Genomic DNA, 25,512 nt, shown 5'->3' with positions numbered 1-25,512 from the left:
TCACACCTTCCTAACACCACCATTAGCCTCCCTTTACATTCGCTGATTGTTGATTTGCATTTGCGACTAAATAGCATCTTTTATTGCTGTTGTCCGTGGGTTTAGAGACACTGTAGCCAATGCTGGAGCATTTGATATAAAACGTCCTGCTTCCAGAGCTTTGCAGTCACTCCAACTCAGAGCTCCGACTGCTTTAGGGGACTGATGCACAAGGGACCAACAATGCGCCTTCATTCTGAGATGTTACCTGTTGCGATGATCATTGCCACAGTAGCGGGCATTGCTGTTGCAAGGCCACAACTCAATTATTTTAAAAAACACTTTTCCTTGGAGAACGAATCTGGAGAAGTGAGGTCTGCTGCCATTAAAAGACTCTTGGAGGTTTTTGGAATGGAAGATCCTCCTCTCACTCGGGGCGACAAGCAACCACCGCAATACATGCTTGACTTGTACAACACTGTTGCCGATGTGGACGGCGTCACCAAGGATCCTTATCTTCTTGAGGGGAATACAGTTCGCAGTTTCTTCGACAAATGTAAGATATATTTTTAATGCATATTCAATTAGCTTTGCTTTTAAGACTTAGACTGCAATCTCATGGCACCTGCCACTGCGTCTTTTTTTCGGGTGTTTGTTCAATGTGCAAGTTCCAAATAAATATGTCGCATATACAGACCTATACACACCCACGTTGTTTAGCATAGGCCTACTCCAATGTAAACGTTTGTTGCGTTCTCGACAAATAATTATAATTATCTGAATTATAATTTTCCTCTCCAGTGCACAGTGAACAAGTCGAGTTCGTGTTCAATTTATCCACGGTTGCCAGAAGTGAGAAGGTTCTAACTGCTGAACTCCATCTCTTCAAGCTGCGACCTCAGGCTTCCGTGTCATTCAACAGACAACATTTCTGTCAGGTAATTGATTATGATATGACTCATTTATATTTCCACGTCATACATGCAGATACCCAACTCAAATGTAAATCCGCCCACTCTTCAAAAGCAAGCAATGCTTATAATAAATCCATTGTCTACCAATAGGTCAGTGTCTATCAGCTTCTTGATAGCACCAAAATGAACATTACTCAGGGAAAGAAGCTGCTGTCTTCTCGTCTGATCCCGGTTCACTCTACTGGCTGGGAGGTTTTCACCATTACACAAGCTGTAAGTATCCAAAGGAACCGGATACTATATTTGGCCTACACTTACTTAATGTATTTGTATGCATTATAATTGAGTATATTCCTAACCAACATGTACCGTTTCTTATAAAGGTGCGCTCTTGGATGTCAGATGAAGGTAGCAACTTGGGACTGCTGGTCACAGTGACATCCCTGGGAGGAAGCCATATGGATACGAGAGTGGTGCGTTTTGCTTCAGGGCGCAACCACCACAAGAGCAAGCAGCCCATGCTGGTCCTCTTCACTGATGATGGCCGTCGTTCAGCCTCTCTGGAGAACACACTCAGAGGTAAGACACTTACTGTATTACTTATGTATTATTACTGTATAACTAGACTATTACTAGGCTATAGATGTTCCTTTTTAATAACACTAGATCAATGTGATCTTCATGTGATTTATTCAGTTGAACTTGTACCATGTTTCCTAATCAATTCCTCCTTCCACAACCAGATCCTAATGATACCCCAGCAACCCCCAGCCTGCCCCAGCTGCCCCAGCTGCCCCAGCTCCCCATAAAAGCTGCTGCCCACCGCAGCACCCGTTCCCTAGACTACGGAGAGGACGAGGGTGAGAGGATGTCCTGCCAACGCCAGCCCCTCTACGTAGACTTTGAGGAGATCGGCTGGTCGGGGTGGATCGTGTCTCCGCGTGGTTACAACGCCTACCACTGCAAGGGCTCCTGTCCGTTCCCTCTGGGCCAGAACATGAGGCCGACCAACCACGCCACCGTACAGTCCATCATCAACGCTCTGAAGCTCACGAAGGGGATAGAGATGCCCTGCTGCGTCCCCGACAAGCTCTTCTCCATCAACCTGTTGTACTTTGACGACGATGAGAACGTGGTGTTGAAGCAGTATGATGATATGGTGGCAGGGAGCTGTGGCTGCCATTGAGAAGGTCTACTCTGTATATGGAGGGTGGGAGGGGGGGGGGGGGGGGTACAGTGTACACACCCAGTACACTGTTTGATTGTACAGCTGTGAATAAGTTAGTCCAATGTAAAATAGCATTAGGTCGATGGGTTTAAATTGGATGTGTGCAGCCTGGCCTGCATGTAAGTGTTTCTGAGTTCTATGTACATCACTGGCTTCCAACAAAGAACAAAAGGAGTGTCCATAAGTTTAGTCCTTACAGTACATCTCCCCTTTACACTCAGTGATAAGAACTATGTGGTGTTGTAATATATGTATATAGGTACAAATTATAATATATGACAGGGCATGATTTTAAATCCTGTGAAAGATGTAAATGTGTATATTATATGTTTCATGTTAGTTAACTATTTAAAGGTAATAAATGTTGAAAAAATTGACGTTCATTTTCTTTACACTGACTTTTTTTATTTGTCAGACATTTCCATACAGATATAAATGTTGCATCCTGCTCTCAAGCCAGCATATTGTACACAATCATGTAGCCTATGAAAATAAAAAGAACATCATTTAAAACAATTAAAGTAAACAAAAAAGAAAAAGAAAAAAAAAGAAATAAACAAACATGAGCACCGTTTTACGAAGGAAAAACTGAAACATACTTATAAGAGACCACTGAACGAGTTAGTTAAACACATTAGAAATGACAGTAGGCTACTGCATTTGCTGTATACAAGTTTCAGAAAGAGTTCTCAGTATAGTGGTGATGGTGGAAGGGTCTGTCGTTGTCTCTGTGCTGCGGAGGTTTCCCCCTCCCCTCCAGGTCTGAGTTGCCCTCTGCAGTCCTGGGGCTCTGGAGCTGCTGCTGGGAGAGGCACTCCACTATGCCCACGCCGATGGAGTCCCCTAGCACATTGGTGCAAGTCCTCAAACGGTCCCTGTGGAAATATACATTAGAGACTTATGAGGGTACACACATGCACGCGCACGCACAAGCGCACACACTCACACACACACACACACACATGATAAGATCAAGATACTTACAGCAACCAGTCCACGGCAATGATCAGTGTGATGTCTTCCGTGGGCAGTCCAACAGATGTCAGTACTATCACCATGGTTACCAGACCAGCCTGGGGGATAGCTGCAGCACCGATGCTAGCAGCAGTTGCAGTGATACTGGGGGCGGGGGGGTGAATAGTTTTTCAATATGAAGAACATGGGCCCAGAGTTTTTCCTGACCGTGTCACCTGACGAGGAAAAGCTCTGTGCCCTGTATATGATCATGTTTTTGAGTGACTGAAGGTTCCCCCATATTACCTAATGGTGATGATCTGGCCGAGATTGAGGTCCATGTTATTGACCTGTGCTATGAAAACAACGGCCACAGCTTCATAGAGCGCTGTACCATCCATGTTGATGGTGGCACCTACAGGCAACATGAAGCGCGTCACCCGCTTGTCCATACCATTGTTCTCCTCTAGGCAGCGGAAGGTGATGGGTAGGGTGGCAGAGCTTCAAGACAGAAATTCCTAATTAATAACACTGTAATAACAATAACAATAATAACAACAACAACAACAACAACAACAACCAATTATTACTGAAACGACCCCACCCAGTCTAGTCTTCAATTACAGGCAATATCCAACAACTAAAGCAGGTATTCAATCCATGCAGATAGTGGCCAAAATGTATTGGATGCTGTTCAGTGACTTGCACATTTGCAATATTCCATCAAATCAAATCCAATACATACTGTAGCTCTGGATTGAAACAGTAGTGTTCTACAGTCCAGCTCACCTGGATGACGTCCCCAGGGCTGTGAGGAGTGCCTGGAGGAGCCCGGCTATGAACAGATAGGGGTTCTTGTGTGTGGCTATGAAGTAGAGCAGGGGCAGGATCAGCAGACTGTGGACTAGCAGGCCTGTTATCACACACAGAGTGTACATGCCCAGCTGGCTTCCCATCTTCCCCAAGTCCCTCATCTCCACCATTTTCCCAGCGATCAGGAAGAGGATTCCCACTGGAGCATACCTGTAGGGTGGAGAAGGTGGATGAGAGAGGAGATGGAGCGGTGAGTAGAGAGACTCGAAAGGTAAGGGAACTAGGTGGCTGGATGGCTAGCTCATGTTAACACCTGTCATTTCACCTTTCAAATCTTAACACTGAAGAAATGATGGTCATGTCGAGCATGCATTAGTTTGCACTGGACACAATAAGAACGGTCTTGAAATAAGCAGGCAGGTAATCTAAGGAGATAGAATGGAGGGTATTTGCTACAGTATTACTCACCAGATAATAATGCTGACCAGGCGCATGATGGCCATGTTTAGGCAGTCAAAGAAGTCCCTCAGTGGCTGGCCCTGTTTCTTCATGCTGCCTAGGACCAAGCCAAAGCTGATGGAGAAGACCACAAGGCCCAAGGCATTGACCCCGTTATAGGAGCCTGCTATGGGCACCATCTCATACATAGGGTCTTCAATAGTGCTGGTTTGGCCAGGTGACGTAAGGGTTCCACTGGTCTCAGTATAATTTGCAATACTGGTGTTGTTCCTCTGGTAGACTCTCTTGGAGTAAAGTGTTTTATACTACATAGGTGTAGATACAGACCAATGTTGAAGTTATTTGCCAAGGTAACACTTGAGTTGCTCTTATGCCTTTGTAAGATTGAAGTAGACAAATAGAAGCGTGAATGACCTCACCTGTTTGAAAGAGGCCTCTACCAAATTTGAAGGAAACATGTTTCTAGAAGATAAACAGGCCATATTTTGGTCAGCAACACCGACAATAACCACCCTACAGAGTGGACTTGGGGCCTTTTCACTCACAACACATCCTTAAAAAAGCCTAATAGTTCTTCACCTGATAAGATCCATAAAGGCGTCCGGAGTATGCACAGCTTGAATGCTGCCACTAGTGGGCGCTGAGGCATCCCTGGGGCCATTCCCTGGCTGAAGGATGACTACTATGATAATACCAGTGAAGACAGCTATGATGGTGGTCACCATGTAGTAAACGATGGCCTGCATGCCCATCCTCCCCGAGGCCTTACTGTCCAGAGAGGACATCCCTGAAGGACAACGAGAAGGAATGTTTTAGTTTTGTCTATCGTAAGCTGTATATGTGTATATTGTCATTGTTGTTGTGTCTTTGTTTTTGCCCAGTTTTTTTGTCAATGTGAACATCTCTTCCTTACCTGTGACTAGACTGGACACGATGAGAGGCAGCACCAGCATCTGCAGCATCCTCATCAACAGCTCTCCAGGGAAAGACAAGTACCTGATATCCCTGGCTGTCATCTTACTGGACTGCAGAGCAAGACCCAGCACGAACCCTTGAAAAGACACGTAGGATCAACATACTTTAAATAGTAGCCTACACCCATCAAGTATTGACCTGCTTATTACCAAGAGTTGCTGTCTTCTACAAGAGAGAAAGGCAAGGGTTTCAAAGAAAGACTCAACTCTGACTTGAGTAATAGAGAAATGTGAGCTCAGTTATAGAGTTATAAGTTTTAGCTCAGTTTTGGAGTATTACACTTGCCTATTACCACCGCAGCCACAGTGAGGACCACAAAGGTGTTCCTCCTGAGAATGGTGACAGCACAGGTACAGCTCTGGGTCCTGTGGCCATGGGACCTCTCAGGCTCCTCAGTCTGAGACACGTCATTAGAATTGGGAGGCATCTCAGTCATAATCAGCTTTTCAACTCTGGCAAAACAAGTGACAAAATCTCATGACATCTTCTGTACCAATGTTCTACTGTTAAAGTGGTTTACCATTTATGCTGTGGTCTACACTTAAGTGTTAAGAACTATGAGTAAAAACATAGAGAACGAACAAAAAGATCAGTATGAAGTAAGAATAGAAATGATGAAATAATAATAATTTACCTCAAATACAAATATTCCAGTTGTCCTTTCCGTTGTTCCTTCGACAGTGCATTAGATTACCATGTTGGCATTCATTAATCTAGATGTTTTGCGCGCACTCATCTGTATGGGCGTAGGCCCTATCAAAAAATGTCTTCTGTCTTCCTCAGATTAGGGACAACAACAACAACAACAGTCTGCACAAAAACACTGAATATGTACCTTAAACATATGAAAGCGGTCATGGTAAATCCATGAAATTGATGGTTCTCTGAATTTCCAAGTGTAAGGCACACTTAGACACTATTACTATTCTTATAGCTTTGTGTTTGTTATCCAGAGTGTGTTTTAACAGAGGGCATGGCAGTTAGTCTGCCTTATCATATGCTCCCTTACCACTGTGCTCACTGACTGCTCAGCCAGATATGGACCTCTCAGACAATGTTTCTGAAATAACTAGCTACATACATATACAGATTTCAGTGTTTTTGCCAATTCAATTTGATTCAAATTATCTCAAATAATATTGGCCACAGCACAGTAGGATATTATCATAATGTTGCTGTTTGTATGATGAAAAAGAGTTGCCATCAACTCAGACAATAAACCTGTTTACAAATAATAGAAAATAAAAAATACATTTAAAAAAAAGTGCTTTTCTTTTTTAAATCAGCTATAAAATAAGCATGTGGTTGGAGAGGCTATACCTCCCCCATATACTTGGCTATCATAGATTCTCATCCAGTTCTCTGCTACAGCAGTGTAAAATATTCCACAAGAGGGGACACAGACACGTCAAGTGCTTTAGTATGCTAACCGGAGGTGTGTGCAGGGACAAACAGGTGTTGTCCCCAAAGGAGAGCCAAGACCGGGCATGTGCACCCATCTAAATGACAGAACACAGGTGCCGTTAGCAGTGGATGAGTGCCCACACTACTCCATGGTGGACTCACCTGTGTTGGAGACAGACAGCCCCTGTAAATGCTTGCATGCAAGAGAGATTGCTTTGTAAAGAGAGAGGGTTGTTTCAGTGATCATTATGGATGATATTTAGTGGATGGGAAACTATATTGTACGTAAAAACGGCCTTTGTGGGCACATGATAGGCTGTGGGAATGTGTTTTCTCAAAAGCTAATAACTGAGGGAAACACTTCAGAGGAAAATAATGAAATGACTATATAATCAACCACAATCTAGATATCAAGTATTTTATCGAAATGAAGTTTGCTTCATATCAGAGAGTCTGCATGCCCGGTGAAAAACACAGTTCCAAAGCGCCTGTAACCTGAGCCGTGAGCGAGGCGTCGCCCATAGAAGAGCCCTAAGGGCCTGATACCACTGTGGGCACGATGCCGACAACCCTTATTCATTGTCAAAGGGGCTGCCTTTCAGATGGGGGAAAACGATGAAATGCTGCCATTATAATGGGGAACCAAAGGGCCCAGTGGCAGCAGACACCTGATCCCCTTTGTTGTCCCGGTCTCCTTTTGTCCCGGCATTTCATATCTGGCAAATCCACAGGCCTTGATAAGGCATTTCATAGTGGACCTGCCATGGCACTGAGGCTTGGGGTGTGTGTGTATGTGTGTGTTTGTGTGTGTGTGTGTGTGTGTGTACTCAGAAATGGGAAACAAACAGACCATCTTTACAGCGCAGCAGCTTGACGCCTATCAGGTTGGTGTCGCTCCTTTTTAACCCTCTGTTTGGTGACTCGTTCTCTTCAAAAGAGGAGAACAACCCTGGCTCACTGATTGGGATAAATTGCTTTCACTCATCTTGCTGGGTAGTCCTTTCATGTGGGTACTAATATTTGTGAATGGGGGCAAGTGCATACAACAGAGGTCTTGACACACTTGTCACATTTCTTTTGTTGGGACTCATTTCTCTTGTAGCTCTATTTGCTAAGAAAATAGATACAATAGAAACAGCACATAGAGAGCCAGGTGTTTGTGATGTCAGGGTTCACAGCTGTATTGTTATGTATTCAAAAAATAATACAAAACCTCTAAAAAGTCCTGTCGCATCTGTTTTTACTACTTTGCCTTTGCTAGCACTTTCTGAACTTCTGTCCTTTTGTAGATTTCCTAAATCTTGACTTTTCAAATCAGTATCCCCACGGCCATTTGTGTTTGTACCATTTACTGTATGTATCGCTGTATCATGATCCACCTATGTGAATGTTCTGTTAAAATAAATGTTTTATGCTATGACGCATTATTAAATAAAATTGAGAGCATCACTCAAAATCAACCATATATCAACTGTACATCTGCTGTGCTGAATAACCATTTTTAGTTGTGTTTTGCTACTACATGTCAGTTTATGATTGCATTTGTAGGACTGTACATTCTTCACAAGAAAAGAAATTCTAAGGTGAGAAACTCATTTGAAGATGAGAGACAATAAATGACTCTACTGTGTTCAATCTTGTAAACAATTCCATATCAATGCATTTAATAGGAATTCACTTTTCCATTACACAGCATAATTACTAAATACTGTACTCTCTGAAAACATATTGTTATAATTACCACTATAATATAAGCGTACCTGAGCGCGTTCTGTTTATAAGCCTATGGTGAACATGACGCTCAACCACAGCTTACTCAAAACTCACCTGGTCGTATTTTGTTTTGTTCTGCATCACTGAGCCTTTAACTACAGTGTGAAAGTCATTCCATGCTTAAGCAGACACAAACGTAACAGGAGATCAAACAGATTCTGAGATACAAATGTTATTTGAGCTCATCTTAAAAACAAGGACATGGACGAACAATTTGTGACTAGTTCTGCCGCAGAAAATTGTCTTTTTCTTTAATTCGGCCAAAGTCTGTGAAACTACCAGTTTATTTTCCTTGTAAAATTCTCTAACTATTGAGTGCTTTGAATAAATACTCCGAGTTGATCTGATAAGCAGTAATACACCAAGTGCATATGTAGTAATCCGATATCATATGCAATTAATTTCAACTTTCCTTCCCCCTCTAGACTGTTCGACCGATATCGGGATTTGGCACCGCAGCTCGTCCCTGATGACTACACCAATAAGCCAGATGTGAAACTACCATACGAGCTGATTGGTAGCATGCCAGAGCTGAAGGTACTGTGTGTATACCCAGAGCTTGCCCACACACAGAAAAGGCAGACCCGCTCCCCCTGTGTTTCCCATCCATTATTAATGCCCAGCTAATTGACAGCAGTCTTTGAGCGGTTATGTGTTACCTGACTCTTTTAAACTTGGAGAAAGCCTGTGGGGCCCGTTGGGCACACTTGGTGCAATTGGGTCTATTATGCGCCTCTTTACACACAAACAGCACAATCAAATGTAAGCAATGTCCTCAGGTCACTAATCTCGGCTCCTCTGGGAAAAAGAGAGAGATGTATGTGTGATAATTACTGTATTCATTATTGGAAATGATCAGTTCTCTTCTTTTTTTTATTTTTTTATTTTTTTTAAAGCTGTGAGTTACCAAGTTACCCATTGGGACCTATATGATATGCTGGGGGAGCCCAGGGCTGTACTTATAGTAGGGTCTTTTAGGCCATTCACATCCTGTGTGCTACACTGTTGACTATACAGTCCATTGTTCTGTCTCTGATGGTGGTGGTTCCCCCTCTCCTCAGGACAATCCATTCCGTCAGAGGATCGCTGAGGTGTTCTCAGAGGACGGAGAAGGAAACATGACCCTGGATGACTTCCTGGACATGTTCTCAGTGCTGAGTGAGATGGCACCACGAGATCTGAAAGCCTACTATGCCTTTAAAATCTATGGTATTCACATTTTTATACTGTCATGGTGCCACAAACATACTTGTATACCACACACAGCAATCCAGATACATGAGTAAGGGGTCATGCTTGATTTGCGAAAGATAGCATATCAAACATTACCAACATCACTTCAAGCACCAGTTTGAGTCTCCACATAAATGAATGTCCGTGTCCCAGTTGCCATAGTCACATCACAGCAGTGGAGGCAGGTGGAGGTACAAAGACGGGCTCGTTGTAATGCATGGAATGGAATGAGGAATGGTATCAAACACACTCATTGTGATGCACGGAATTAAATGAGGAATGGTATCACGTGTTTGATACCATTCCTCATTCCATTGCATGAATTACCACGAGCCCGTCCTCTGATTTCCAGCTCCACCACCAGCCTCTCCTGCATCACAGTAACATACGGGGTCATGTCAGAAGCCATGTAGGTGAGTTGTAGTAGGCCATGGAGCCCTAACCATGACATGAGCATCAGGGGGTTCTGAATGATTAATAAGCCTATTATAGAGGGGGACCAGTCTGTGAAAGGGCCAATTTATGGTTGGCGCCAGTGTCCCCCTAATTAAGAGAGGCTGACAGATGAAGGTGTTTCACAGTATGCAGACACGGTCACGGGTCAAGGAAGGTTTTCATCCATTATTCACAACCGACAGAAAGAAAAAGCCAGAAAGGCTTCATTGAAAAAGGCTTGGTTATACAGCATGACAAATTATATCATGAGTAGTTTCTCAATTGGAAGCAATAGGCTTGATAAGGAGACTCATTATACCATAAAAGACAGCACATACTTATACCATATACACATACAGTACATGAAGGGTAGGCTTGTTGAATATAATCTTGTTGGAGATGAGGGATTAAACTAAAAATAGCCTTGAGAATAACCATTGACTCTTCTTTCCTCCATCTAAGACTTCAACAACGATGACTTCCTCTGCAAGTCGGACTTGGAGAAGACCCTGAACAGACTGACGCGCAACGAGCTGACGGAGGACGAGGTGAGGATGGTGTGCGAGAAGGTCCTCGACGAGTCTGACCTGGACAACGATGGCCGACTGTCCCTGGAGGACTTCCAGCACATGATCGTCCGCGCTCCGGACTTCCTCAGGTCAGTTCCATACAGTACCGTACCACTGGTTCGGACTCCCAGTTTCCCCCCAGGAGCTACCTAACCAGTGTATCGTCAAATCAGTTAACCAGGCGATAGCGTAATGCTAAGGCAAGCCCTTGTTTGTTGATTACAGGTCATTCTCAGGGTAAGTGACGAAGATAGTTTGTTTACATGTATAGTAGTACATCTGTATTTTGTGTCCACAGCACCTTCCATATAAGGATTTGAAGAGACGATGTCAGCGTCAGTGCTGCAGTCAGACACTTGGTGTAAAATTCCAATGAAGAAATGTGCTGCAGATGGACACAAGAGGTGTTCTGAGGAATTTCTGGGGATGTCAAAAAAACAACAACTAAGGCTTTTTCGTGTAGAGCCGAGCTCATCCTATTTATTATCCTGGCTCATACAGTACACATTGTTTTCAAATTCTCTGACCTGAGAGAATGTCTTGGACTGGTTTGGATTCATCCAAGTGCAACTTCAATGTGTTGATTCTTCCTGTGTTTGGCCCATTCCTGTCAAAGTGAAATACGTAGTATAGAGAATACGCTAGTTTAGAGAATGTTTTTTTGTTTGTTTCCGCCAGTGTTTGAGAAATCCATAGTCATGATGCTTAGTAGAAGGACACTAATGTAGACAGGGCATGTCAACTGACTATTGGTTGATGAATGGAGTTCTGGCTACTGTATCTCCAAGGACAGGGCTCATTAGTGTGTTTATGTTCGCATCTATGGGGCTCAGTTACACCAGGCTACAGTATAAAAGAAACATTTTCCAGAATATTCCAATGAGCTATAGAGGAGCAGTGGAGGGAGAGACATTTGTATCATGAAAGCAGTCAGTCACGCTTCATTGTGGATCCACAGGGTCAACTGACAGTGAGTGATCTCCTGTTATTCCGGACATGATCACAATCAATCAGGCTGATGACAGTTGAAAGGGAGAAAGAAAGAAGTTTTAAAAAGGGAGTATAGTAAATAGTCTTACTATTTTTAAAAGAATCGTATTTTATTAAATCAAAAGTACAGATATCTACAAAACTGTAGATCAATTTCCATATGATTTTAGAAAGTACAGTTCAGTTAAAGTAGATCTCTTTAAACGTGATATTTACAACGTTTTTTTTCTTTTTCAAAATGTAATTTATTTTTCTCCCGGTGTACCTCACAATCAACAATAGAATGTAAATGTGGTCATAAAAAAGGAATGTAAATGATATGCATTTACTGACAAGTAAAAAGTAGGAATGCATAACAAAATTGAGGGGAATGATTGTGACAGAAAATCTTTTGACTAAACAAAATACAACAAAATTGGTTTTCTATAACATTTGTAAGATTTAAAGCTAACAATAGAAAACAGTCTCTCTCCACTTCTTTGAAAGGTTTGAAGAATAAATCACTGTTTGTGCCAACGTTCCCAATCTACTAGTCTTCGATAACACAAAGACTTGGCAAATCATTGCTTTGAAAGTACCAAATATAGACAATATTTCTCTACAAATGGGTCGTGTGGTGCTTCCTGGCTCAATGCGAAACAAACAAACAAATCTACAGTATACTCAATTGGACATCAACGACAGGTTTTCAAAAGAGAATTAATGAGTTGTGTGTGGTGACCATTTCACAGAAGTCTCAAAATATAACCACAATAAAATTACACAAATACACCAAAATGCAGAGGTCCAACTTTCATGATGCATAGCTCCAAAATGGAAGAGATTGAGGATTATTCATTAAGACACATGGCTGTGGTGCATTACTCATGAGGTCCCGATGGATATTGAAAGGTACAGGTTAGCAAAGGTGATCCCCGCTCAATGTTGTATTATCTATTTTTTTTCCCACAGACATTTAAAATGAAATAAAGACACACAGGGAGATGTGAGTACAAAGCACTCAACTGATCCCATACTGTATCGATGTAGGACAGCAGCAATGCAACGGTCACACGTATCCACTCCAATTTGTCTTTGCATTTATAAAATAATGCCAAAACGTAACACTGTTTTTTCTATTGATTTGTTAAGAGCGTACAAATTACATTTGCTTGCTGTTAAAACACGCAAGCGATCATTCCCATGTTTAAACGGCTACAGCAGTCTCACACCACACTGGTGGTGTACAGTGCCACCTAGGTGTCAAACAACATATTGACAAAAAGAAAAGTCAAACATGACCACATCAACACAAGTGGAAGACACACCACCACACCACACCCAAACGTTAACTTTTCGTTGTTTTTTTCTTACTTGACTTTATAAAGCCAAGAGATCACCATATTTAGAGTATACTCAAATTTGGCAGGGCAATTAGCATAGAACGAAAATTTAAAATACCAGAACAAATTCATGTCAGAACAGCCAGTGTGAGAAATTAAGACTTCTCTACCAATTCTGACAACTGACCCGCAGAACCCAAGTCAGAACATAGCAAAAGAGAGAAAGCTGTTCAGGCTATAAAGAGGTGTGTTAAAATCCAAACATTATCTAGGTATTCCCCAATGTATCTACCTTTACCATAATCCAATAGATCATAACTGTTTACATCAAAGTCAACCAAAGTAAAAATTCTCGTCTTACATTGCGAAACTATCACTTGGCACATACTACACACAACAGACAGGTTACTGGTAAAGTGCAAGGAATTGCATGGGTAGGAGTTTTTTTTTTTTTCCACACTGTAACAGTTGTCATCAGCTGGCAGACACCCTTTTACAGAGCGAACCGCCTAAAGCTGCTACCAGAGACGTCATATAGCTGGGAACGAATCAGAGCTCGTAAATGAATGCCGTTGCTGTGGCCTTGACCAATGACATCATCAGTACAACTCTGGAATGGGTCACATTTGAACAGGTTTTTGTTTCTTTTTCACACACAAGAACTTCTATTGCAGAAAACAACATTGCAAAACGGGAATGTAGGCCAGGCGTTAGGGCAGGTGTTACATGGTAAATCTTAGCACTGTGTGAGGGGGCCCCTTAGGCCTGAAGGGACCAAACCAGGGAAGTAAACAAAACGTACAGTAAGTTCAGGGAAAGAGACAAGCCGCAAGGTTCTTATATTTAGTCTCACATTACATGATTGTCGAGGAATGTGTGTTAGAAGTAAACACAAAAAAAGAAGCAATTGCAATTGAAGCAAATCTTGGAGCAGAGGGGAATAGACTTTTCTTTTAGTCTGTTTAGAAATCACTCTTTCCTGAAGGATTGTGCATCTTCAAGGCATATTTCATACATTTAACAACTCGGTTTCATCGTAAAAGCCAATCAGCCTCTGGTTTAAACGTACAATGTGGATGGGGGAGAAGACTAATAAAAAATAGTTTTGGACATTATATTATGTTCCTAATCCCAAACCTTTGAGGTTAATCGAATGATAAACGGGGCTCCAACTAAGACAGTTGCGCAATCATCAGGAGGGTGAGTGAAAGATAGAAACGTTGTACAGAGAGACTAGAAACAGAGGGAAGAGCACATCTTTTATGTGATATGTAATTAGATCATCTTGAACGAGTCAAGCCGTCTTCACCAGCTGATCAGTCCAACCCACGGAGATGGCCGAAGCTCAGCAAACTGGAAAAACTGCATCATTGAATGTCATCGGAAGTGAATGGGAGTTGTGGAATATCCCACCCAGCCATGGAACAGAATGGTGGGAGAGCGCAGGGAATTAGGGACAGGGAGGGGAGCATGAGTGCTAAGAGCAAGCACAGTCCATTTGTTGTCCAGCCTCCTGGCGGACAGAAACTAAGGCCTTGGTCCTCACAGTAGGGCACAGCGGAAGAAGCTGCTCTTTTTCTGAGGCTCGGAGATCTTCACCCCGTGGCTGCTCCCCTGGGGACTGTTGCCCTCCTGGAACACACACACAACAGAACAGCTGACTTGCCTGCCTTGTAATGTACACTTTTTATTACTTGGGAAAAAAACACACAAAGACTGTTTGTCTTCTCAGCAGTTTGTCTGGTTGAACTACTTTCTTTGCATGATTACTATTTTTGAGGACTGAGGCAAATTGCCTGGGCTACAAAACTCAAAAGAGCAGAGCAGGAAACAATGACATTCATAACACCTAAATTGCGATTTTAACCATATAGTGTCCATTTAGAACATACATACAGTTAATAATATACATTAATAAATAAATAATCTCACCAATTTTGTGTCCATTTTTGATTTGATGTCTCTGGCAAGTGTCAAGAACGCCTGTAACAAACAGAAGACAAACTACATTGCTATAACTGTCTCAACTCACTACCTTGAGTGTGATCTGAATGTCAAAGCAAAGTGTCTCACATATCAGCACCAAGGTGTATACTCACATTCTCCACATTTATATTAGCCTTCGCACTGGTCTCCATGAACTTGATACCGAACTCTAATGCCAACTGAGGGAGGAGGAAAGCAATGGCTTAATACACCTTAAGCCATTTGTATAGTAAAGTTGACCACAGAAATGTAGATATTGATTAATCATAAGCTAGCGGCAGAACTCACATTTTCTCCCCTGTCTTTGGACACCTGCCGTTTGTCGTTGATGTCGCATTTGTTGCCAAGGACCATCTTCTCCACGTCAGATGACGCATGCTAGGTGGAAATGAGAGGAAATGAATACCACTATTCTAAAAATGACATGCTTTTAGCTGACTTTATGAGACTAAAATGGAGAACAAGTCCACCTCCTCTATATTCCTGATCCAGTTCTTGATGTTGTCAAAGGACTTCTCGTTGGTGATGTCGTAGACTAGCATGATCCCCTGCAATGAGAGGGGAAAAAAAAGTCTAGTGGACAATTCATCAAGGTGCCAATTGTCTTCAAAGGCAGTCCCACAAAAGAGCATGTAGTGTATATGTAAGTGCGGTTCAAAGACATGGCTTGTACCCACCATCGCGCCTCTGTAGTAAGCTGTCGTGATTGTTCGAAACCGCTCCTGACCAGCTGTGTCCCTAAAAAACACAGGATGACAAGATGAAAACAATGACTTAAACAGCAGTCATAACTTAACTCATCAAGAATATTAATTCTATTTACTGTATGAACACTTGGCAATAGGACAACACTGCCTTTTACCAGAGTTGAAAGGGAGCAAACCAACTTACCATATCTGTAACTTTATCTTCTTGCCGTCTAGCTCTATTGTTCTAATCTTGAAGTCAATGCCTGAAGGAGATAGAAAGGGAGAACAAAACACATAGCTCATCACCAGTGACAAGCAATAGGCTAGATAACATTATAGCAGCTGTCAGGAGCAAGGAATGCAATAAGGAGGAAGGGTCAGATGCTGCTTGCTGGCACGGACGCCCTGGACCAGACCTACAATACCTTTGCTTAGCTGTGTGTGAATGCTAGGACACGTAGCTAGCTAGCTGGCTCAGTATCGTTCACTGACACCAGTAGCTAGCTAGTACGTGATGCAAAGAAACAATTAGCTAGTAGTAGCCAGCTAGCTAATGTTAGTTATGATTTTATTGCCAATACAATCACCAACTCACTGGTTAATCGTTGGGTCAGATGTCTGTGAGGACCTTCGAGCTAACTACCTATAGAGGTTGCTTAGCTAACGAGCCAGCTCGCTAGCTAACTTGCTAGTTAGCTACCCGACTCCAATGCAATACAGGAAGTTAGCCAACCTTAGCAAGCTAGCTAGGTTTATAGGGTACAGCAATACAACTGTTTTCAGCTTGAAACAGTGTCAGTGGTTCTGAGTTGTCACCTTTTTCATTATGTTTAGCAGACCGACTATTATTTAGATGTAGGTAGCCTAATTCGTAGCTTATTGCTCATTCGTTAGCTAGCTAAGACGCTAGCTAAGCTAATTCTGGTGATTGACAGGGCATCGTTCTGTAAACATGGACACAAAGCACAGTGACAAGAAAGTTACAGCTACCTATGGTGGAGATGAATGTTGAGTTGAAGGCATCTTCTGAGAACCTGAACAACACGCAGGTCTTCCCAACACCGGAATCCCCGATTAACAGCAATTTAAACAAATAATCGTATGTCTTCGCCATACTTGATATTGCGGAAATCCCGCCCGGCGAAATGCTGTGTTGAGAAGAAGGTCCTTGCACTGCAACGCCCCCTGTCACTCTAAGACGAGATGTCAGAGCATCACGTTAGACCCGTCCTTGTAGTATAATAAAAATGCAAATTGTGTTTGCACTGATTTACCATAGGACACAATTTAGCTTTTTATTGTAAGTTATGTCCACTCTGTATGTTCTGCATTTATAACCCCTTTCCAATGCATGCCTTACGCATCTTTCTTCTGATGTTGGAAATGCAGCCCTACTGCAATAAATTGTACACAGTACATCTCTCATTTGTCAGTAGCCTACAGTAAAATGTCACAAATATCTCTCTCTCGCGCGCGCACACACGCACGCACGCACGCACACACTCCTTGATAGCCAACAACAATGACAGTTTCAAATGTTCTTTTAATAACAATTCTTGTAGTAGAGCTGCTGAACAAATCGACAATCAACATCACACAATTCAACTGCAGCACACTTAACTGCATTTATTTCTGCATAGGTTTTGGTTTATGGTTTTCAGCTCCAACCATAGCAAGTATAAAATCTAATTTCACAACAATTCTGGCATTAAACTGGACATCACAAACAAGCTGCTCATGGAATGTTGATTCTTTTTTTGTTTCTTGTTACCATTGACTTTTCACAAACTATTCAGCTCTTGAAGTGTTTGGTCCAGGGCTTGCTGCAACCCCAGGTTTTCCTCTTTTGCAGCGGCTACATGTTCTGTAATAAAAGTAGTAATATTCAAAGAAGAGAAAATGTGACATACATAGGCATACCTGTATGATTTAAAATATTGAATTAAAATGCATAAGTTAGATACTAACAACCTTCACAAAGGAAGAGAGAAGAAGAGAGGAGCCATATAGAACAGGAAGATGTTTATTGAAACATTGATTTTACAGAAAGACATTCAGAAGAAAGCAAAAGAATGTGGGAAAAGAGAGGAAAGTAGAAGAGAAGAGACAAAAGTGTTCCATTTCAGATGGACATAGAAGGAGAAGAGTGAATCTACAATGTGTTCATATCATTGAGGGCATGGTCCAGCTCCTCGCTGATAGCCTTGTATTTCAGCTTCTGAGCATACAGTTCATCTAGAGGTCAAAGGTCAACAGGACAGAGGCAGCACGTGCAGCAGATGAAGTGGAACAGAGAGGACAGCACAGAGGCCATAGGGGGAAAAGACGGAGAGAAAGAAGAAAAAAAAAAAAAGGAGAGGAAGATTAACAACTGAGACCTAAGAATGATACAGCACAGGACAGAGAAAAATAGTGTAGATTTGTATGAAAAGTGCCATTTACAAATGAAACTGAAAACGTATACACCGTCTCAGACACAGAGTGAAAAGACATTGACGGTCACAAAATGCTATGTGCGTACCTTCCAAGTCATCTATGGTTTTTTCCAGTTTAGCCACCGTCCTCTCTGCAAACTCAGCACGGGTCTCAGCCTAAGGGATGATTTAGAGTGATTTAGCCTGTGAAGGGCCAGATACACAGTACTACCACAGACCAAGCTTCTGTAGGCTAATGTATTATGAAGTGTGTGCCCTTTAAATTCAGCCAATCCGTTGTACTCACCTCTTTCAGTTTGTCAGTGAGCACCTTGATTTCCTCCTCATATTTGTCTTCTTTTTCAGAGTACTGCAGAAATACAGTTGATATTATTATTACTCTATAGAGAACAATCCTGTATATTTCAGATCATAAGGTATTGATATACAGAACTGTATATATGAGGACGTAAACAAACAAATGAGAAACTAGCCTTTTCAGACTGAGCCTCAAGAGATTTCAGGTTGTTGGTAACATTCTTCAGTTCTTCCTCCAGATCACCACATTTCCTTTAGGACAGGTAAGAGGGACAAGACAGGCACTCATGTCATTTTCACAGGTCAGCTCCCTCTTGTAGGTAAAATGGCAGGGTAATCAACAATGCCTCAAGCTATTTCACACATACTAGAATTTGGTCCTGTCCTGTGTGAAGGTACGTGTTCACTGTGGCATATATAGCTGTACTATTGTCACTATTAGTACAATTGTCACTTTGTCACTTTTTGTCACCTTTTAGTACTTATTATTGAATTGTTGTTGCTGCTGTTGTTGTTGTTGAGCAAGATCCCAAAACATTTCACTTTGTCTATTACAACTGTATGTGATATAAGTGACAATTAACATTGGATTTGATCTGATAGTGTAGCAAGTATGTACTTACAGCTCTGATATTTCTGCTCTCTCCTCTGCCCTCTCAAGCTCACCCTCCAGGACCACCAGCTTACGGGCAACCTGTAATAGAACAAACCACGGGTGATAAGTGATCTCTTAGAGACAACAATGAAACAATTAAAATCAGTGGTGGAGCATTACTCGATCATTTGACAGTTGATAATGGATTTAAAAAAAGGTTCTGTTGTCCCACCTCTTCGTATTTGCGGTCGGCCTCCTCTGCAATGTGTTTGGCTTCCTTCAGCTGCATCTCCTGGATCTCCATCTTCTCCTCGTCTTTCATCGCCCTGTTCTCGGTCACCTTCATGCCTCTCACGCTCTCATCCGCTGCCTTCTCAGCCTCCTCCAGCTTCTGCAGGGCAGTGGCCAGTCTCTCCTGGGCCCGGTCCAGCTCCTCCTCCACCAGCTGGATCCTGCGGTTCAGGGACGCCACATCTCCCTCCGCCTGGGCACAGGAAAAGGTCAGAGGTTAGGTCATAGGTCAGACAGGGCATGAGTGCCTCCAAACAAAGGGATCATCTGGGCAGCAGTGTTCAAAGTCAGTCCTCATACTTCACTGTGTGCTATGGCCTATGTCATTTTATTCTCCAACAAATGAAAGGGGTGAAATATAGAACTCCAACTGAGCTAATCCGGAAGTGAAGTAAAGAGTGTAATGACTCAAGAATGGGAAAGTTGAACATTGATACATTGCTAGTGTTAGTAAGATATGACACATCCTAAGCAACGTAGCCTACTTTTGTCACCCAGTCTGTGTATGGGTAAGGAACTGCTGCTTATCAGTCTGCTTCCTGTGAAACACAGCCTTATAGACAACCCTATGTCTGTTCTCTCTTCCTGTATGAGGGGGAGGACTACGTCTCTGCTGCCTCTCCCTATTCATTCTTGAGGGAAAATATCAATGGTGGCGACATCACAAACGTTACTGTAGAAATATCATAATTTACTAATCTGCACTCATTAGTCTGAATCTGTGGCCAGAAAATGGGCAAGTATTCAGTTAGAGGGCGTTTCCGAACACTTCGGAAAATGAATGGAACTTCTCTCCCCAAAATCATTATGCGCATTTACGCATCAAATGTGTCTCTGCCCATTTTACTGTTATTTACAGTAAATTAGTCATTTACAGCTCTTTGCGAATATGTCTAGGTTGTCTAGGCAAAAATCTAATGAACAAAGAACGACAGCCTAGGTAAGTATAACGACACACTGTGGCCAACATTCTCACTTTTTCGCGGAGTTCCCGTTCATTATCCACCTCCCTTTGTAAAAGTAAGGCTTGCTCTTCTGCTTCGTCAGCTTGTCCTTGAAGGGCTTGGATTTTCCTTTTCACCGCGTCCATATCGAGCCAAGTTTTCACTACCGTAAAAATATCGTTTAAAAGTTTGTTTTACAAAATCAATAAGACTATAACCATCAAATGTCTGTGATTATAATCTACTTAACCCAAACACATATAACTTAAGCGAGTGATTTCCAATTATCACAAATATTCCATAAGGAGAAGCGTCTGAGTGATCAAGGAAGTAGTAGGAAGGGAAGGGCTGGAGTTTTCAGGAAAGTTATGACAAAATCCTCCAATCCTGAGAAGAAGCCGGTCTCAGATGACATCACAATTACAGGGGAGGTGGTTTCCTGCCTCAAAGTGTTTTATTTTTTTTCCATGAGAGGCATGAGGATAATCGTCTGACTTCAGGACTTATATGGAAAGTGCAAGGTGGAGGCTTGGTCATTTTTTACACTCATACATAATGCACTGATTAGTGTGTGTGTGTGTGTGTGTGTGTGTGTGTGTGTGTGTGTGTGTGTGTGTGAATCATACAAGTGAGAGAGTAGATCTAGAAGAGACTATTTCACAGGTGAATATGTTTGCTTCTATAGCAGATGTTGTATGCATTACAAACGATCTAGCATAAATACTTGAGTCTCAAATGGTTGGAATGTTCATTGATTTAGTTTTCTGAAATGACCTGCAGCCATTGGGCGGCAACACATTCCTTTGGTTCTCCCTTTTCCCCCACCCTTCTCTGCCAGAGAGTATGAGACAACAGCATTCTGTGAACTGGGTCAACCATAATAGGTCTATATGGATAATGTCTATTATCTATTATACATGGTTAATGTGGATAATGCTACAAGGATGGAATGCAAGTTATTTGTATCGGCAGGGCAGTAACAGCCTATACAGACGATTAACGACACTGGACAGCTTGATTAATGAATTTGAATTGAATTTGAATGCTGATATATCATGTTTATTCATGTAGTCAAATCTGAAATGCATCAGTGTGTATGACCTATGATCTGAAGACCTTATCTCAACTCCTCTCCCAGGATTTAGCTTGTACAATGATACATACTGTGGTAGCCGATTGCTTCTGAGACTAAAACATAGAGATACTTCCGAATATAAATACAGGAAGAGCCTAATCTACTTAATTGTCTGTCTGCAGCTGGAGCTGGCAGAACAGGGCTTTCATTCATGGAATTTGATTCTGCCAGTTGGATCAAGATTATCTATTAAATGCCCCAGACAGTGCTCTAATTGAAAAAGGTTTTGACAAAAGCGTTGTTACACCAAAGATTAAACACACATATTTTTTAAATCAATTCATATGTGTCTAAGCTGTTTATTTATGGTGGATTCTGTGAAAACACAGAGAGTCTGCGAGTCTGATGCGATGCCTTTCCTGTTGCCTGGTACATGAATCAAGCGAGGATTAATTTGCCTGTAGGTAGGTGTACTGTAGGCGCACGGTCCCCTGGCCATTGTACAGTTGAATACAGAGGCTGTACAGTTACAGTTATACAGAGGGAAGTGTCTGGTATCCCTTGCGGTCGAGCCCAGACGCATTGATTTCATTAGACACAGGAGTGTGGGGTTCCCTGTTTGCTTTAGCTACATTCCTGAGATTCCTCAATGGCTGCACGCCTAGCAGAGCTCAGCCTGCGTCCTCCTCCGCTCCTCCGCTCGGCCGCTTGAGAAACGTCTCTGTTCCAAACCGATGTTCCATCGTTCCAAACGTCTCTGTTCCACTTATGACCTCAACAATACACATCAATGACCTGTAGATGAATGGATTTGATGATAAGCGACGCAGTCATGTCTACAGAGACTGTTTAAAGATAGCCTCTCGAGAGCTATACTCTAGCTGCAGTTTTACAACTTGCTCAATAACATGGGCTTTAACTCTTGACTTTCACATAAATCATGCGTGGATGTCCATGGGAGATTAGAGCTGAGTTAACTAACACAGAGTTATGTGCGCAAATTTCCTCTTAGCAAATTGCCATAATTAACCACCCTATAATACAGTTCAACAGAGGCTACCTACCGTATGAAAAGAAACAGAAAAGGGGATGTCTGTAGACTTTGCCCATATATGGCCGTTTGGTTAGAAAATCACACTGACTGCATATTAGTCTCATGACTGCATTGATTGGGTATTTTCTGTTGATCTAATAATGTCTGGGTGGAAAGGCGCTGAAAAGTACACATTTGTCCGTATTTGACCTAATCACTCATCTAGCTAGGAATGTTGCCCAGAATGTTATATTCTTCTGCGGTCTTGAGGACAGAACCAGGCTAGATTGTAGCTTGTTCACCAAAGGTATCCACTGCTGTATGAATTAACTTGCCAATACACAAACAAGGTTCTCAATCTATTCATATCTGGAATGTGGTATACACAGGCGCAATAACATGAAAATAGAATAAGGCAGAGGCCTTAATTGATTGCATTATACAGGAACTATCTTTGAAGTGTGGAGTTCTTTGAGGGTTACCACGACGACCCATAAGTGCTTTCCTCTGTACTTACGTCTGTGGCTTTCTTCTCTGACAGTTCCAATTTCTCCTGAGCATCCTTCAGAGCCTCAGAGTACTTGTCCAGCTCATCCTCTGTCCCCTTCAGCTTCTTCTGCAGGCCAAGCAGCTCATCCTCCAACTGGGAAGAGGACAAACCAAGACACAGAATCAGGAAGTGAGCAAGAGCAACTTACCTAGATACATACGGTACTCCACCAATTGAAGAAACGTCGAATTTCAATGACTCCACAATTATTGGATACACATTATTGAAATTCACAATGTTGATTTCTCAATGAATTATTGTTACAATTGATAGGCCTACTAGAGATGATAAGACATGCATTTGTTTATGTTGGATTCAACTCTACCTGGCCCTCTTTTAGTGTAGAGTTTACAGTGAGCTTAAACGTAGACAGAAGGATATATATTTAGTGCCATCAACAGACCCGTCTGCCCAAATGTTGATTATCTGTCTCAGGGCTCAGAATACCACAGCAAATGTCACTTATTTGACCCAAGCCATCCAAACAAACTAAAGAGGTCCACATAATCCTCTAGGATCCCAGGCAGACTAACTCTTGGTGTCTAAAAGCGCGCAGGCCTTGTGGTTTGTGTAAATGACAACTGCCACTTCTGTACTATCTCTTTGTACGATGAGGGCATCAGTCATATGAGAGGATTCCATCCATTTGTTTTGATGTAGATCCCTGCTTGTCATCACCCCAACCTTCCTGCTAATTGGAATTCCAGTCATGCCTCCCGACTTGCACTCCCAGTGAATTCTTTCAGAATCAGTTGATGTTTTTAGATATTGTTTAGTATATGTCAAGTGATTTAGGCCAATGTAATATCCTAAAGTAGTCAATCATCTTTATGTGAGTCATAAAAACATCCCAGTTCAATCGCCTTAGCTCTGACAGCACATACTAAATATGGGTATGGAATCACGTCTTCACGTGATTAGCGGGAGTTTCTGCTTCGGTATGTTCCAGAACCAGAATCCTCATCCTGAGTGGTGGTGGTGCTGTTGGTGAGTGTCGTGGTACCCCAGAGCCCTGTAACTCACACCAAAGTGAGGAGCAGAGCAGCAGCTGGCATAGTTTAGTTTTTATTCCTGGTTCTCCCAGTCCTCTCTGGTCTAATCCTCCTGGTGCACTGTGGGAATAACCCTGCCAGGCAGTCGTCACTCTGCCATTCTCTCTCTCTCTCTCTCTCTCTCTCCCCCCGCCCCTCCCCCCCCGGTTTCCTCCTCCTCTCCATCAGTAGATGGGAGGACCACTCCCCAAACAGTCCAACATCAGCTGTTCTGTGTCTTAATGTTTGGTTACTGTGTTTGGTTACTGTAGTACATTGGTTGGTGCTTTGGTCTATACTGTGAGATATTTCACATGTTGCTTGGCTCCCTACATTAGAGAGGTACATTACAGTTGTATTTAGCCTTGCCTTTCCGGACCATTTTGATTACAGCAATCATGGTTGCTGGCCACAGTACAGTATGTAATGTAATGCGTCTAAGGAAGCCAAATTGTCGGACGGTCAAACCCTTCTTAAGTCACTCTTACTCATTCATTGGTAACAAGTTATATCAAGTTGCTGTGTATCTGTGCTGTACCACTGTGATACTACTCCACTAACAAGTTGTTACATTGTAATTAAATGCAGTGCCTTATTTTACAGGTTACATTCGATCTTCAAGGAACGTACAACACGAGCAACAGCATCATCTGTACATTAGGTGTCTAACCACCACAAAAAGTATTTGATTTAACACATATATCTTTCACTATACATCACGATTACCAGTCATCTGTTTCTGCTGCTCATTCATGATACACATCCTTCCTGAACCCCATCCGGCCGTGTCTCACCTGCTTGCACTTATCCTCAGCCGCTTTCTTATCAGACTCTGCCTGCTCCGCCCGGTCGATGGCATTCTCCTTGTCCAACTTCAGCATCTGCATCTTCTTCTTGATGGCCTCCATGGTGGCAGTTGGGGTTCAGTGGCTTAACCGGTTTGAGAAAGAAAGAAAGTTGGGGATACAGAGATCTAGCGGGCAGGCAGGCAGGCAACTACAGCGTCCTAGTGAGTCCCCGGTCCGTCAGAACAAGTGAGCAGAAGAAATGGAGAGAGAGAGAGAGCAAGAAGAGAGAGAGAGAGAGAGAGAGAGAGACAGCGAGGGAGCTATGGATGCCGACTGAAACTCTGGACTGCTATAAGTGATTTAAACCTGACTGGAAGGTTTGGAGACAACCCCATATTGAGTCCCCAGTGACAGACCTTTCCCACCACTACCCCTTCCTCCTCGACACTCCCCACCATGCCCATGTGCCGTGCCCCCCCCCTCCCTAAACCAAACCTCACTTAAAGGCTTTCTAAGGAATGGCTTGGCGTATATCCACCGTGTGTCCTTATTTGGATGGCTGTCCTCTTTCCTTTTTTTATAAGAAAAAGAGAAGTGGTAGTGAGAAAGAGAAAAAGTCTTAATGTAACATTTAAAACGTGTCACTACTGTGACCAAGATACAATACAGCACACACCTATGTAGAGAACTACATAGCTGTAACATGCATGTCTCAATATTCCATTGCTTTTCTTCCATGGGGCTGAGTAT

At 42.5% G+C, this 25,512-nt stretch overlaps 5 protein-coding genes across 7 annotated transcripts; 2 read left to right on the top strand and 3 right to left on the bottom strand.

Annotated features, from left to right (window-relative positions):
- Positions 1 to 255: 255 nt before the first annotated feature.
- admp (anti-dorsalizing morphogenic protein) lies at positions 256 to 2,079 on the top strand (the record flags this gene model as incomplete). Its single annotated transcript, XM_083690445.1, has 5 exons — positions 256 to 535; positions 781 to 917; positions 1,044 to 1,166; positions 1,277 to 1,472; positions 1,637 to 2,079. 5 exons carry the CDS (start codon positions 256 to 258, stop codon positions 2,077 to 2,079), a joined length of 1,179 nt encoding a protein of 392 aa, XP_083546571.1.
- Positions 2,080 to 2,774: 695 nt separating this feature from the next.
- Positions 2,775 to 5,432, bottom strand: LOC310819406 (excitatory amino acid transporter 1-like). Its single transcript, XM_083690688.1, has 8 exons — positions 5,261 to 5,432; positions 4,927 to 5,134; positions 4,767 to 4,809; positions 4,357 to 4,652; positions 3,865 to 4,098; positions 3,382 to 3,576; positions 3,106 to 3,240; positions 2,775 to 2,996 (listed from the first exon to the last, which is right to left on the bottom strand). The coding sequence occupies exons 1-8, from the start codon at positions 5,361 to 5,363 to the stop codon at positions 2,798 to 2,800; spliced, it is 1,413 nt and encodes a 470-aa protein (XP_083546814.1). The 5' UTR covers positions 5,364 to 5,432; the 3' UTR covers positions 2,775 to 2,797.
- A 2,127-nt stretch (positions 5,433 to 7,559) lies between these two features.
- On the top strand, positions 7,560 to 11,462 carry cib3 (calcium and integrin binding family member 3; the record flags this gene model as incomplete). 2 transcript variants are annotated; one of them, XM_083690569.1, is made up of 6 exons in its annotated part: positions 7,560 to 7,610; positions 8,275 to 8,309; positions 8,925 to 9,036; positions 9,561 to 9,708; positions 10,630 to 10,825; positions 11,035 to 11,462. In XM_083690569.1, the coding sequence occupies 6 exons, from the start codon at positions 7,560 to 7,562 to the stop codon at positions 11,054 to 11,056; spliced, it is 564 nt and encodes a 187-aa protein (XP_083546695.1). In that variant the 3' UTR covers positions 11,057 to 11,462. The 2 variants fall into 2 exon arrangements, with proteins under 2 accessions (XP_083546695.1, XP_083546696.1); XM_083690570.1 differs by lacking the exons at positions 8,275 to 8,309; positions 8,925 to 9,036.
- Positions 11,463 to 11,781: 319 nt separating this feature from the next.
- Positions 11,782 to 16,881, bottom strand: LOC310818986 (ras-related protein Rab-8A-like). The gene is made up of 8 exons (XM_083690130.1): positions 16,714 to 16,881; positions 15,926 to 15,986; positions 15,712 to 15,772; positions 15,505 to 15,582; positions 15,323 to 15,412; positions 15,148 to 15,213; positions 14,981 to 15,031; positions 11,782 to 14,680 (listed from the first exon to the last, which is right to left on the bottom strand). The coding sequence occupies exons 1-8, from the start codon at positions 16,835 to 16,837 to the stop codon at positions 14,591 to 14,593; spliced, it is 621 nt and encodes a 206-aa protein (XP_083546256.1). The 5' UTR covers positions 16,838 to 16,881; the 3' UTR covers positions 11,782 to 14,590.
- A 367-nt stretch (positions 16,882 to 17,248) lies between these two features.
- Positions 17,249 to 25,109, bottom strand: tpm4b (tropomyosin 4b). Of its 2 annotated transcripts, XM_083689922.1 has the most exons (8): positions 24,769 to 25,109; positions 22,911 to 23,036; positions 19,283 to 19,534; positions 19,079 to 19,149; positions 18,632 to 18,707; positions 18,445 to 18,507; positions 18,245 to 18,314; positions 17,249 to 17,587 (listed from the first exon to the last, which is right to left on the bottom strand). In XM_083689922.1, the coding sequence occupies exons 1-8, from the start codon at positions 24,880 to 24,882 to the stop codon at positions 17,505 to 17,507; spliced, it is 855 nt and encodes a 284-aa protein (XP_083546048.1). In that variant the 5' UTR covers positions 24,883 to 25,109; the 3' UTR covers positions 17,249 to 17,504. The 2 variants fall into 2 exon arrangements, with proteins under 2 accessions (XP_083546048.1, XP_083546049.1); XM_083689923.1 differs by lacking the exons at positions 22,911 to 23,036; positions 24,769 to 25,109 and adding an exon at positions 20,318 to 20,637.
- Between the last annotated feature and the right edge of the window lie 403 nt (positions 25,110 to 25,512).

This window comes from Argentina silus (genome assembly GCF_951799395.1).
Source record: "Argentina silus genome assembly, chromosome: 18".
Taxonomy (NCBI): domain Eukaryota; kingdom Metazoa; phylum Chordata; class Actinopteri; order Argentiniformes; family Argentinidae; genus Argentina; species Argentina silus.
The sequence above is the reverse complement of the archived record's forward strand: the minus strand, read 5'-3'. Positions and strand labels throughout refer to the sequence as shown.